The sequence below is a fragment of the Lynx canadensis genome, chromosome E2 (assembly GCF_007474595.2).
Source record: "Lynx canadensis isolate LIC74 chromosome E2, mLynCan4.pri.v2, whole genome shotgun sequence".
In the NCBI taxonomy this organism is placed as follows: domain Eukaryota; kingdom Metazoa; phylum Chordata; class Mammalia; order Carnivora; family Felidae; genus Lynx; species Lynx canadensis.
Genome location: NC_044317.1, coordinates 544880 through 558192, shown reverse-complemented (window position 1 = coordinate 558192; position 13313 = coordinate 544880). Strand labels below are relative to the sequence as shown.

Below are 13313 nucleotides of genomic sequence, written 5' to 3'. Positions count from 1 at the left end.
TCCCTCTGAGCCAGGCGCTTGGAGCGCCGGCGCCCCTCGAGCGACCCAGCTCCGGCCCAGCGCTCAACCAGCGCACAAGGAGGTGAGCTTCGCCGTGGTTAGAACAGCAGCCTCGGGTGGGCGGGGCGGCCTCGGTTTCTCCGCGGGCTCACCTTCCTGGTGTGTGAGCGCATCATCTGGGGGTCCCTGAGGCGGCGTGAAGGTCCCTTCCTGACTAGGCCAGCGTCGTTTCCAGGCCCCTGAGCCGAGGCCGGCGAAGCTCAGGTCTGATCCCGGCCACAACTCCCTGGGGACATTTTTTCTTGCTCTGCTTTGGGCTCCGCTCAGCGCTGAGGCCACTTGGGTGGACGAGGGATGGGAGAGATTTGGTCCCTGGGAGTCCCAGCTCAGCGCAGGGAAGGTCTTCGTAGACCTCCCTCCCTGGGCACCCTGCAGCTGGGTTTCTGGGCCCCTCGCCTCTCCAGGACACTTTTTTGTTGGCCCCGCCTGGGAAGACGTCTCTGAGTTTTCCCTCGGCAGTGCTCTGCAATATTGTTTTTAGATTCTTCAAATGGGACTTCTGGAAAAAACACGGTCATGAAGCAAGGGATCGATCTCCTTGAGCCATTTTGCCGGCCACCACCCAACGTGGAGGTATTTCACTTACTGCGTACTGAGCCCAACCGTGGGGCCACGCCATGCCTGAGGGGACAGGTAGCTTCTGGTCACCTTCTCCTGCTTATGTGCAGAAGGGTTGAGCTCAACCACTCTCTTCAGTTCACCGCGGAGTTCATAGTGGTCTTCGGATGCAAGGCCCCCCATGTTGCGTTCATCCAAGGCCACAGCCCCATCCCTAAAAGACGACCAGTGAGTGTGGTGAATGGGCGTCCTCAGTGCACCCGTGCACAGCCTGCAGGGCAGGACCTCCAGCTCTAAGTAGATGGTGTTCTGCCCTCTGCTTCTTCGAGTCTGCAGTCGCTGCTGTTTGGGATTCGTCTCTGTTGCTGTGTGCGACTCCAGGCACTTGCTCTGTGCTGCTCTAGGGCACGTGGCTCTTCTCAATGTGACACTAGAATCAGGGTGGGTCTTTGCAGCTGCTTCCACACAGACTGGAAGTGACATTGTGTGGTTTCCCAGGTTGGGTCCTTAAAATACCTCGTTGTCTTGGAGCGTTCGCTCTTGGAATCCAGCCATCCGTGGGGTAGCTGGCAGCCACATGGAGAGACCTCTCATGGGGCTGAATGTCTCCCCGTGTTCATGTCCACCTATGACCTGGGCACGTGAGCATATCTGGAAACAGGGTCTTTGCACGCGTCATCAAGTTAGGATGAAGTCATGCTGGCTTAGGATGGACCCTAGACCCACAACTGGCCTCTGGGGTGGTTGGGCCCAAACCACCTGCCTCAGTGGCACTCAGGTTGCCAGGAGACCCTCCTCCCCTGGCAGATGCTGCCTGAAGCATCTGGGCTGGGCTCCCTGCTTTCTCTTCTTCAGAGGTGACACCTGTCACAACTCAGGGCACCCGTGTGCATTTCCCACCTGGAGAATGAAGAGGTTTTCCTGCGAGCCCTTCAGGCCAAGAGGTCCGGCCCCAGGTCCCGTCCAGTGATGATGTCTGACTCTGCCCTGCCCGGCCCCCTAGGCCCTGCAGAGCGTGTCCTGTCCTGGAGGGTGCAGCCCTAGGGGGATCCCTCTTCTGCTCCCCCCTCCCCCCGCCCAGGGTCTGGGGTGGTAGAGCTCAGGGGGCTCTGTGACAGTCTGGCTCTTGCTGGTCAGCAGGGGAGGTGGTCGCCCTGCTTGGGCCTCCACACGACCAGCGGGAGGCATCGGTGAGAGAGACAGATGCAGAGAGAGACATCAGTGACCTCTTTATTTCTGGCCGTGTCAGTGGCTGCCCGGGGCACGTAACAGAGCGGACGCTGCGCTGCAGGCAGGCGCTGACCCTCGGCTTCACGCTGACCCAGAAAGGGACGTGCGGGGCGGGAATCAGCCAGAGGCCCCAGGATGTCCAATGCCTACTGCCGAGGGAGGGCACAGCTCAGAGGCCCCAGACGCGGGTGGGCACCCTGGGGAGGCCTGGGCTACAGAGGAGAGGGGAGTGCTCAATGCCCCGTAAGTAAACAGTATAGCTTCAGACCACCTGGGCTCCAGGCCTTGGAGGCAGGGGATGGGGACGGCTCTCTCCTTGACCCCAACAAGAAACTGGCACCGGAAGCTGGCTGTCACAGGAGATGGGAAGGGAGAGAAAGCAGACCTGCCCTCTGCCAGGCCTACGGCTCCCTCCCTACCCTTGAGTGGCTGGGTCTGCGAGGGTGCACAGGCCCCAGGGGAGTCCACAGCTCTGGTTTCCCTGCACAAAGTCAGGCTGAGGAAAGAGAAGGGCCTGGCTCCCAGGAGCTGATTCAGCTCAGATCTATCCTCTGAAGAGCACAGGGGCCTCCTCAAGGCCCTGGGGCAGACGTCCGGTCAGGGCACGAGTGAGAGCTGCAGAGCCCCGCCACAGCCGGCCTGCTGCCGCCCCCCCACCCACCCAGAGCAGGTGACTCCTGGTGGTCCTCCGCAGGTCCTGTCCTGCTCTACTTGCCCAGGGCGCCCCGGGGCAGCAGCTCCACGTAGCTCAGGGCGCTCTGTAGTGACGTCAGGCAGTAACCCTCCTCTCCGATCAGGTACCTGCGTAGAGACAGGCACGGGTAGCACCTGTTACCTGCAGGGGATGCAAAGAAGCCCCCAGCACCTTGGACGGGGTGTCTGCCCTCGTGGGGCAGGACCTGGACACTAAGGTCGCACAGGGGTCTGTCATGGAGGCTGGGCTGGAGGACACACGCTGCTCAAGGGACGGACCCCCAGCCTGGGAGCAGGTGCCCAGTGCCCCGTGCTGGCCCGACTCCAGCTGGAGGCTCCTACCCCTCATGGATGAACTCCTCCAGGGCTGCGCATTCTGACACCAGCTGGGGGAGACCGCTTCTCAGCACCACGAAGGACAAGATGGGCAGCAGGTCGTCGGCACCGCTGTTGGGTAGAGGCACGGCTGGCCGGTAGGCTCCGGGGGCCATGATGGCTGCTCAGTCCCCATAACCCTGCAGCCCCCAGCTCGGCCTCTGGACTGGTCCTGGGCTTGCCGGCTGCTCTCCCTGCACCCCTCCTGCCCGCCTGCGTGGGGGAGTTGGGAGTAGACTCAGGTCAGCGGCACCGCCAGCCACTACAAGCGGCAACGCTGTCCCCGAATGGGGACCCTGTGCTGCAGAGCCCATGGCTGGGTCAGCAGAGGCCCCCACAGCGGAGGTATCGGGTAGCCCCAACCTCACAGGCTCGCCCCGCAAGCCTGCCCACACCTGGGGAACAGGCTAGTGGAGGGGATGGCCCAGGTCCCAGGCAGCCTGCTTACGACACCTGGGATCGGAGCCAGGCGCGGCGATCCTCCGGAAGAGGCATCTAAGGGAGCTGAAAAGGTGCCAAGGGAGGCCCTGCAGGACACACGACACCCGGGCCCAAGGGGCCCACGGGCGGCAGTCTCTGGGAAGAGCACGAGAGCAGCCTGTGGCTTGAGTGTGACCCCCGGCCAGGAAGGCCTCACTCACACACCATGAGCTCTGGCTTGCGGCCCCGCCTCCACCGCCCTGGGCACCACAGTCCTGCAGAAACGCGGACAAACTACAACATGGCCCTCGCTGGCTCCTCAGACGCACAGAGGAGACAGGTGACATGGGGCTGTAGCCCGGACTCAGAAACGCGGAGCCCTACAACTGTTTTGCCGACAGCTACTTCTGCAGCAGCCGCGTGGTGAACTGGCGAAGGGGGGCTCCCCCAGCCCGACCCAGAAGCTGAGGTCTTGTACCCGGCCCTGGGGTTGGTGGGGCTGCTGGTCCCAGGTGGGTCCAGGTGAGACTGAGGCAGGACCAGGCGTCAGAGCCCCAGGTAGAGAAAACGCCTGCCCTGCCTCCGGACGGTGGGGACATAGATGATGCAGGAGCCCCAGGTCTGGGGGCTCAGCACCGAGAGCAAGCTCTTCATGGAGGCTGGAGCTGCCTCCCCAAAGCGTGCGGCTGAGGGACCGAGTCCGTGTTCCTGTGACAAACAATGCTAAATTGCACTAGATTAGCCAGGCGGTCCCTGACCCCTAAGTAACCTGCCCAGAGAGGCAGGAATGCATCACCCATGGGGGCTGCAGCCCCAAGCCCTCGGTGGAAATGGACACTCTCCTGGATAAGCCCTGCGAAGCTCACTGTAGCCCCAAGGATGCTGGGGCCCAGGGGGGCCAGACACCAGGTGGGAAGCTGTGGTCCCGGTGCTCGGGGCAGGACGGGAGGGTTCTCTCTCTCCCCCAGGCCTCTGCAGGCAGCCCCTCACTTGCTCACTGCCTCCCCCACCCCCACCCCGGGCTGTGGGCTTTTGGGACTCACATGGCTGCGGCACCAAGCTGGGGTCTGGCCTCAGACGCAGCCTCCTGGGCCCGGCAGTAACCCTCGGCACAGGCACAGATAACCCGCAGGACCCGCACTGTGGCCCAAAAGTGAGGCTTCAGGAGAGGGCCGAGGGGAGCCAGTCCCAGAACAACCCCCTGGCACCGGCCCCTCCCGGCACGAGTGGAGCTGGCAGAACTGGGAAGCTCCCGCCCGAAGATACTGCTCTCACACCGCTTCTGTCCTGTGAGACACACCCCCATTTGGACAGGAATAAGGTCTGCACTTCAGAGGCACACAGAGACCCCAGGCCACCCTCTGGGAAGGGACCTTATCCGACCACGTTCCCCCTCCTGTCCTCCCAAACTGCAGCCCCCTCACCGATGCACTCCAGCTTCTTCTGGGGGCAGCTCTCCAGAACCAGCAACCCCAGCTCCTGGGCTGCAGCACAGTAGGGGAAGGCACCAGCTCCTGTGGCCTCCAGGCCCCGGGGCAGGAGCTTCGTGGGAACGCCTATGGCCGTCGGGGGCGCGTTCCTGTAGAGCTCCATGCTCCTGCTCAGGGCGGCCTCCCGGAGGCGGTGCACGCTCCTGGGGCAGAGAGAGGCCAGGCTCAGCGGCCCGGGGGGCTCTGCCCCACGGACAGAAGCGGGGCTAGGGAAAGCTCGCCGTGCCCAGAGTCACAGGTTCTTGCAAAGCAGAAACATCTAAGGATGGCCTCAGAGTAAAGCACCAGCTGGAAGCACGGTCGAAAGTGCGCCTCAGGGATCAACGAGCGGGGAAGGCCCCTGTGGGGGCCTGGAACTGGGATCATACCTGTAGAGTGCCAGCAGCAAGGGCCACAGGGGGGAGAAGAAGGGCTCCTCGATGCAGGCCAGGCATCGGTCCTTGGAGGCGGCCGCATTCAGGCCTTCGAAAGCCAGGAGAGTCAGCGAAAGCAGCCTGTCTGCCGGGAGCAGAGCCGGCACAATGGCACCGTGGGGACAGCCAGGCCCTCCGGCCCCAGGCTGGCAGCCCCTGGAGATCATCCCCGGGCAGCCCGGGGTGCCCAAGTGGGCCCCACACCTGTCATCCCCTCTCCCACCCTCCTAGAGCCAGCCGCAGTGTGGGCAGAGCCGCAGGGTTCCGGCTCAGTGGAGAGCGCTCTGCCTGAACCTCCCTCCACTCCCCTCCCCCCTCCCCCCCCCCAACTTCTGTGTCCATGGGGCCTGGGGTCAGAGCACTTAGGAGCTCACAGAATCATGCCCAGCTCCCCCGAGGAACTAAGACGACAGGCTGAGAAAAAGCAAAGGACAGCCTCTTTCTGAAGGGGTTTGCACCCCAAACTGTGGGAACCTGGAGGGATTTTAGAGGCATATTTAAAGACAAGACCCGAGGCCCCGGGAGATGGGAGGCCCATCCAGGGTCCCTGCTAGAGCTTTGGGCCCTGTCGGGCCTGCCTCACTGACCCCTGGAGAACCCTGAAAGCCTTCCTCCTTGGGAGTCCCCAGCCACCCTAGGCACCCAACCCTTAGAGAATCCACACACGATTCTCCAAAATGGAAAAGGCTGCAGAGACGAGCCCGTTGTCACCACCACCAGGCTGCACACACCCAATGGTCCTTGGTTCGGAATCACCAGAGCCCAGCCCTACGGGCCAGCCAGAGGCTCTGAGAGCAGGCCCTTCCTCAAACAGGAGGCTGGAACGAAGCAACCCGGTGAGAAGACAACCGGGGACTGGGGAGACCTCGGCCAGGGACCACCGCCGGCCCAGCTGCTCTCACAGCAGGGTGCATTCCTGTCCGCTCCTCGAGGATTTGCCCCAGAGAAGGGCAGACGCGGAGGGCTCTGCAGATCTGCATGGCCGCCGCCACCCAGAGGAAGGCCTGTCCTTCCCGGGGCCTATCCTGGGCCTGTGGAAAGCTTTGTGCTGCGTGTGTCGGGGCAGCCCCCTCCCCCGCACGCCCGTCCTGCGGGCACGCCGGCCCTCACCGATGGCGTTGTGTATGTCCTTGACGGCACTCTTCAGCTGCTCCGACAACGGCTCCGTCTTCACCCCCGAGGCCTGGGGCTCGGGCGGCCTCCCACGCCCCCGGCCCCACCCCTCAGAAGTGGCCAAGAAGTGTTCGAGGTCCTCGAAGGAGCTGTGTCTGCTCTGCACGCCCGGCGGGGCGTGTGCCAGGGGGGAGGCGGGCCCGGCGGGGCCGCCGGCCGCCCCTCCCTCGGGGGGCCCGGCGTGCGGCGGGGGCGTGGGGGGGCTGCCGTGGGGGCCGTCCGGGGGCCGAGGGGCGGGGCCCGGCTCCGCGGGGGAGAGCACGCAGTAGAGGCTCTGCGAGGGCCGGAGCCGCCGGCTCCCGGGAGCCCGCAGCCCGTCGGCGTCGGGGGACAAGGAACAGCAGCCGGGGGCGGAAGCGGCGCCCGCGGCGCCCCTGCTCACGACGGGGTACAGCGCCCGGTACACCGCACACTGGAGCTTCTTCAGGAGCTGCGAGATGGGGTGGTCGGGAACGCTGCGCAGAGGAAGAGGCGCGGGGCGGTGGCGCGGGGCCCGGCCCTCGCCGGAAGTCCACCCGCCTCCAGCACGGCCCCGCTGGACGGGTTTTGGCGGAGCAAGCCTTGAATGGTTTCCCCGGGAGCGAATGTGGCAGATGAAGTCTGACCCGACCGCCCTGGCCGCGAAAAGACCGGCAGGGCGGCTGGATGGGGGGCGTCTGCCAGCCCAGCCCCGCCGAGGGGGCCTGAGCGTGGCGCGTCCGGCCACCCCCGCCCGCCTCCTTCACCCCTTCCCTTTCTGATCTTTTTGGCCCGCTGTCAGGGCCAACCAGGGGGCCGGGGGTGGGGGGAGGCCCTGGTACCTGAGCAGGTGGGAGACCAGGCTGGTCACCAGCGACAGGTCCCCCGGGCTCTTCTTGAGCTGGGCTCTCCAGTGCTTCGGCCAGTCCTGCAGGGCAGGAGTCACTGGAGGGCATGGCGGGGTCCCCACAACCTTCCCTGCCAAGGCCGCACCCCAGGCCAGCGCCACACTGTCCGTGTCCTCCCTGGGGCGTAGGGAAGGCCCACGCCAACAGGCCTCAGGACCCCCACCCCCACCCCCACCCCCGGAATAGCAACCTGTGACAACCCCCCCCCCCCCCCCGTGCCCAGCGGCGGGGACTCACGTGGTCTTGCTCGTACTCGAGGATGGCGGCATAGAGGGCCCGCTGCTCCCGCTCCTCCGGGGTCAGGGCCACCTGACTGCAGAACCTCCTGGGGAGGAAGACAGGGGCTGGGGGCCTCCGAGCTGGGTGGGCGGGGGAGGGAGCCCCCAGCAGCCCACTCAGCGGCCCCGAGACCTGCCCTGCGGGAGGAGACGCACCTGTCGGCTGCCTCCTGGAGCCGCAGCCGCCGCTCCTCCCTCTTCCTCCGCAGCTGTGCCAGCAGGGTCAAGGCTGTGTCTGTCCTGAGGACCCCCATCGGGAGGTGAGGCCAGGTGGGGCGGGGCAGCGGGGCCTGAGGGCGGGTGCTCACTCAGGGAAGGGAGCGAGCCCTAGCTGACCTGAAGGATGGGGAGGAGCCCGTGGGTGCTGAGAGGAACAGAACGCCCGACCGGACCGGACCGCGTGAAGGCCAGGAAGGCAGGAGCCGCCCCTCCAGGGCAGTCTCTCTGAGGCTGGAAGAGTTCTGTCCCACACTCCGACCCTGGCACCTTCACTTCCCCCCTCCCCGCCTCCTTCAGCCAGGACTCCAGGGAAGGACAGAAAGGATACGGTCTCCTCCCGGGCTTTGGCGATCACAAGGTTCTCCATCACCTGCCGCTGCAGGGACAGGGTCTAGGAAGGGAAGGAGAAAATAAAGCCTGTTCCTCTTCCACCGGCAACCCAGACCCTCCCTGGGACCCGCTCACCAGGGAGGTCTTCTGCAGGGCCTGGCTGGGGTCCAGACGGGCCATCCGGGCCTCGTAGGCGGCCTTCAGCTTCTGGTTCTGCAGAGAGGCTTCCTGCAGGGGCGTCAGCTCCCTGCAGACAGAGACGAGCTGCTGTGCTGTCCAGGCCCCAGGAAGCCCTGGAGTGCCCCCCTGACTGCTCTGAGACCAGAAGGAGGCGGTGATGGGGGCAGGCAGGAAATGGGAAGGAGGGAGGAGGTGCAGGGTGGGCTGGAGACCTCTGTCCTGCTGAAACCTGGGCCTGCCGTCGCCAGGCCTCCTGCGTTTTCAAGAAAAGCGGCACGCTGCGCTTTCCGCATCCACACGTTGGGCAACAACGCGGAACTTTTTAGGGGCATCGTGTGAGCCAAACAGCTAGATAACTTTGCCACCCGTGGGAGAGAGAACCAAAGCCTGCTTATTAGAAATAGCTGCCGAGGGCCAACCTCCATGCCCCCACCCAAACTGCTGGTGTCACACGTCTTCACGCTTCTGTGGTAGGAGAGGGTGAGCTGTGAGGATGCCAACTGGCAAGGGAAAATGTGTCCCGGGGTGGGAGTCCCGTGGGGAGTCCCGCCCCGCGATGGCACATGCAGAAATGAGGTAGCAGTGGCCCCCAAGGCCTGGCAGCGGCAGCGCCAGGAGGAGCCAGCCTTGTTTATCCTCCTGGGGGTTCTTCTGTCTGTGTCTAAGTGAGTTTTATCAGTTCCAGAAGCTTATATACTGTTATCTCTTCAAATAATGCCTCTCTTCCTCTTTCTTTCTTCTCTTTTTCTGGAACTCCAATAATCTCGTGTCAGATCTCCTAGCTCTGTCTCAGATTTTGTCTTCTTTCCTCCCCCTATGAGAGTCATTCTGGATATCTTTTGATCTTTCAACCAACTCGCTCATTCTTTCTTCAACTACATCTACTCTGTTGGTACAATATTGACCACGTGTGTCTGTGTGCATGTGTGTGTTTTCACCGGAGAATATAATTTGTTACTGTTTCCAATTCGTTTTTAAAAACAATTTTGGTATTATATTTTCTGTTTCCTTTCAACGTGGTTCTTTATTTGCTGGGTTATACTCTCTGGCCTTTTGTTGCCTGCAGCTATTTTCAAATTTGCTTTTCACTTTTGTAACTGAGGACAACATGACTGTGTTGTGATGTGTGTCTGGTAACTTCCCCTGAACACTTGGCAAGTCTGTGTCTGCTATTACTCTGTAAATTTCTGGTTTCTTTTTGTGCTTGGTTATCTCTCACTGTGCATCATTTGTGCATGCTGAAGATGCTTTTGTCCAAAGGGGATCTGCATCTGTTTTTGCCAAGCGCAAGGGTATTTCCATTCTGGGACCCACTTTAACTGAATTCATTGTGGTTAGCTCACTTTGCCTGGACTTCAAACCCAGGCTCGGCCCGCCTTCCGTTTTGCCCCAGCTTACTTCTTAGAACTTTGTGACTCTACCACTTGAAGCTTCTGGAAGATCTCGGGCGGCAGAAAGGGAGAGAGTTTCCCCCCTTCATCTGAGTACACCCGGCGATGTCGGCTGGTCGGTGAGGGGACAGGAGCAGCTGTGGGCATGGCTGGCTTCAGGTATGTTTTCCCTGCAACACATACGTGAGCAAGGGTCAGCATGGAATCCGACGTTCCAGAGACGCAGACTTTGGGGGAGATGCCCCAGGAAAACTTGCCAGAGACCCACCGAGCTTGGCAGCTGTTGACTGGGCCCTCTCCAGACACTGCTCGGCCAGCTTCAGCATCTTTGAGGTGTCCGGGGCCACAGTTTCCCCGCCTTCTGGGGATAAAGAGAAAAGAGAGCTGGTCACCGTCACCTTTATTATTAAACCGATTCTTGCCGAGACAAAAACAAGGACAAATTCACCCCCTCCTCATCTCTCCCTCCCGGGTCGCCACCCCCTCCTCATCTCTGACCTCTAGGCGATCCCATCTCCTCATTTCTGATCACCTGCTCTGGGTTTACCTCCTGACGCTATGTGGGCGCTGAGCTTGGCCAGCCCAGCAGCTGACTGTCCTGTCATCTCAGCTGGACCATCAGAGCCCTCTCTCTACCTAACCCGGCCTTTGCTCACCAGGGCCTTTACTTGTACTTACGGCCCCTCCTCAGGGTGGGCCTTGCAGTGGATGAGGACCATTTCAGGGACAACTTTATTGCCTATCTCCTGCCCTCTGGCTGTGCTTGACCTCACCCCTGGCACATCCCTGGGGCTTCTGTCCTGCATTCCCTCTTCTGGGGACCATCATGTCGGCAGGTGCATGCTATAGGAGCTGCCACTCAAAACTCTTCCCTGGACCCCACCAGCCTTAGTTTCTGAGCCACTTACTGCCCCCTTTAGAGCCAGCCCCTCAGCACACTCCATTTTAGCCACCTGACTCCCACTGAGACCACCCTCTCTCATGCCCTCCCGTCAAGCCCTTCTCTGAGGCCTCCCCAACCTCTCCAGGTGTCTCTCTTCCAGGACATCCCCCTGGGAGTACTACTGTGTCTTCCGCCCCAGTCCCCAACCTTGGGAGTGCCCAGAGCTCCGCTAAGCTCACTGGCTCTCTGGGGCAGCTCTGATTCTGGTGACTCCGACCTCTCCCTAACCACTGTGCTCCTGTATCGTCAGGGTGCTCAGTGCCTCAAACAGAAGGTGCTCACGATGGAGCTCTCTATTCTGCCCATACAAGTCTGCTCCTGCCCATCCCCACAGCACCTCCTATACCTCACTGTTGCCCTCCAGAGGCTCACTGTTCCCTCCAGGGGCTCACTGTCTCCACCCCCTGCCCCACCAACCAGCGGCTCACCCAGCAAATCTGTGAGGTCCACCTTGAAAGCACGACCCCAGGCCCTTCCCTCCTTCCATCCCCAAGTGGTCCCACCACTGCTGCCCTCACTGTGGGAGCCTCCTGGAGGCTCTGCCTCCATGCCGGCCTCTCCCACAAAGCCTCTACGAGCTTCCTTACACCGGAACAACACAGCTCCACGTAAGGCCATGCCTGCCCCCACTGAACCTCCTCTTCCCCGTACTCAGCCCCCACTCTCATCTCAGAGTCTTTACACATCCCTCTGCTGGGGGTGTTGCCCCCGGGCCCCGACCTTTACGCAGCTCACTCCTTCCTGGGCTGGGGCTCAGTGTCCAATCTCCGCTTTTGCCCCATCCCGTTTACATCCTCTTACAACACCCATCCCCGCCTGCTCCCACAACACACTATGACAGCTCATGCTTGCTGAGGGCTCACCAGTTCACTTTCTGCTAACGACCAATGGGTAGGACACAGGACAACCCCAGGCTTAAGACCCACCCAGAGCTAAGCAGTCCGTAATTTGTTCAGCGTGGGAGAAGCAGTGAGGCTGAGATCTGTACCTTTGGTTGTCTCCACTTCTTCCAACAGCACCTGGGAGATATAGTGGATGCTTCTCAGGTATTCCGTATATGCCTCCTGTGCCCAGGGAAGAGAAGTGGCAGGGGTCAGGCCAGTAGTGGCCAACAATTCCGTCATGCCTGTTTATGCCCTTGTGGGAAACATAGAAACAGTGGTGTTTGCTGATCTCCTGAGATTCACCTGAGGCACGTAACCCGAGGTAGTTAGCTGGTAATTCCTCCGGGTCTAATCAGTAACGTTGTGCACGGTATCTGTACCGATAGTATCCCTCTTCTCTAGACTCGAAGGGAAAACATGCCCCGCTGGGCACCCATCCCTCCTCTCACTGCCTTTCTCTCCAGCACAGGAAGAAAAGAGATTCTCTTTCAGCGGGCCAGGCGAAGTAGTTGACAGCAGTTGCTGTCATTTGTCACTCTGTGCAATGAGTTTCCTTCCTGTGCAACTCAGGGCCTATTTATTCAGTGGCTTAAAAGAATAAAAAATCCTCAGAGGTAAATGAGGGAGTGCTGTTGGCTGATCTTGAAATCACTTTCTGGCTTAGGTTCTGGGAAATCCCCTTCCCGAATCCCTGAGTAAGTACTCCGCGGGCACACAGCAATCTGCAACACTAGAATACTGCCAGTTTCAAGGGTGTGACCAGGTTCAGGGCACGGGCATTTGGAAGCACCACATGATGTTTTGTTGCATCCCAGTTCTCAAATTAACTATCTTTAAATCTACACCTCAGGATAAAATGGATTCCAGATAGGATTTTTGACTTGTGGGGGCACCTGCTGTCCTAGCAAACTGACTTGGGGAAAGCAGCAGATTGAGGGACCCGGATGCTTTTCCTGGACATAGGCAGCTTCCTCCCCTCCTTGGACAGTCCAGTGTGGCTCAGCCTGCTTTTCCACTTGGCTGCCACCTTTCGGAATAACACACCCACCCATTCTCAGTAACAAGCCATGCTACCCTGCGCAGACGCATCACGAATGAGCCCTTTCAGGGTTCCGTCCCTTTGGGGAATCTGATTAAATCTACAGTGTCTTCTCAGAAAAATACACATTACACATGGAATTTCTTGCCAGATATATTTTGGAGGGCTGCTTCAACTCTCTTGAATCCCCTTTACAGATAAAACCTTGGCTCTAATTCCTACTCTGCGACGACGGGAAAACACGGTGGGAGAGGACTGGGAGCTGTCCAAGGTCACAGGCAGACACCCGAGCCCAGCGCCCCGAGAAACGCCGGAGGGGTCCTGGACGGCACCCACCCCCGGGCCCCGCCCTCGCTCACGCCCACCGGGCAGGCTGCAGGTAGGGGGTGCCTGGAACCGCCGCGGCGACCGCCCCCGCCTCGTTTTGGGTCGCCTCACCCGGGGCCGGTTGCCGGTATCCAGCTCGATGGCCCCGTTGGCCAGCTTCATGGCACACTGCAGCGGCTTCACCGCGCCGTCCCCGGCCGCAGCGGCCATGGCGCCGGGCAGGGGAGGCTGTGGCTGCGGCGGCGGCGGCGGCGGCGGCCGAGGGCGGGACAGACGGCCCAGAGGCCGGAACGCAGCCTGCGCGGGAGCCGGCACCGCCCGAGCCCTGGACCGCAGGAAGGGGCGGGGCCGGCGCGGCAGCACTTCCGGCGGCCCCAGCCCCAGCACGCCTACCCCGGAGCTCCCGTTGCCGAAGGGGCGGCGGCGGTCTTAAGTAGCCTCGCG

At 61.6% G+C, this 13313-nt stretch overlaps 1 protein-coding gene across 7 annotated transcripts; it reads right to left on the bottom strand.

Moving 5' to 3' along the window:
* Positions 1 to 1830: 1830 nt before the first annotated feature.
* Positions 1831 to 13138, bottom strand: VPS9D1 (VPS9 domain containing 1). 7 transcript variants are annotated; one of them, XM_030299021.1, is made up of 15 exons: positions 12981 to 13136; positions 11608 to 11683; positions 9945 to 10034; positions 9684 to 9846; positions 8241 to 8352; positions 8104 to 8166; positions 7713 to 7765; positions 7516 to 7603; positions 7213 to 7298; positions 6350 to 6867; positions 5195 to 5324; positions 4761 to 4969; positions 4380 to 4623; positions 2884 to 2988; positions 1831 to 2649 (listed from the first exon to the last, which is right to left on the bottom strand). In XM_030299021.1, the coding sequence occupies exons 1-15, from the start codon at positions 13077 to 13079 to the stop codon at positions 2556 to 2558; spliced, it is 2130 nt and encodes a 709-aa protein (XP_030154881.1). In that variant the 5' UTR covers positions 13080 to 13136; the 3' UTR covers positions 1831 to 2555. The 7 variants fall into 7 exon arrangements, 5 of the variants coding, with proteins under 5 accessions (XP_030154881.1, XP_030154880.1, XP_030154884.1 ...); XM_030299020.1 differs by having other exon boundaries at positions 9945 to 10037; positions 12981 to 13135; XM_030299024.1 differs by having other exon boundaries at positions 4380 to 4476; positions 9945 to 10037; positions 12981 to 13134.
* Between the last annotated feature and the right edge of the window lie 175 nt (positions 13139 to 13313).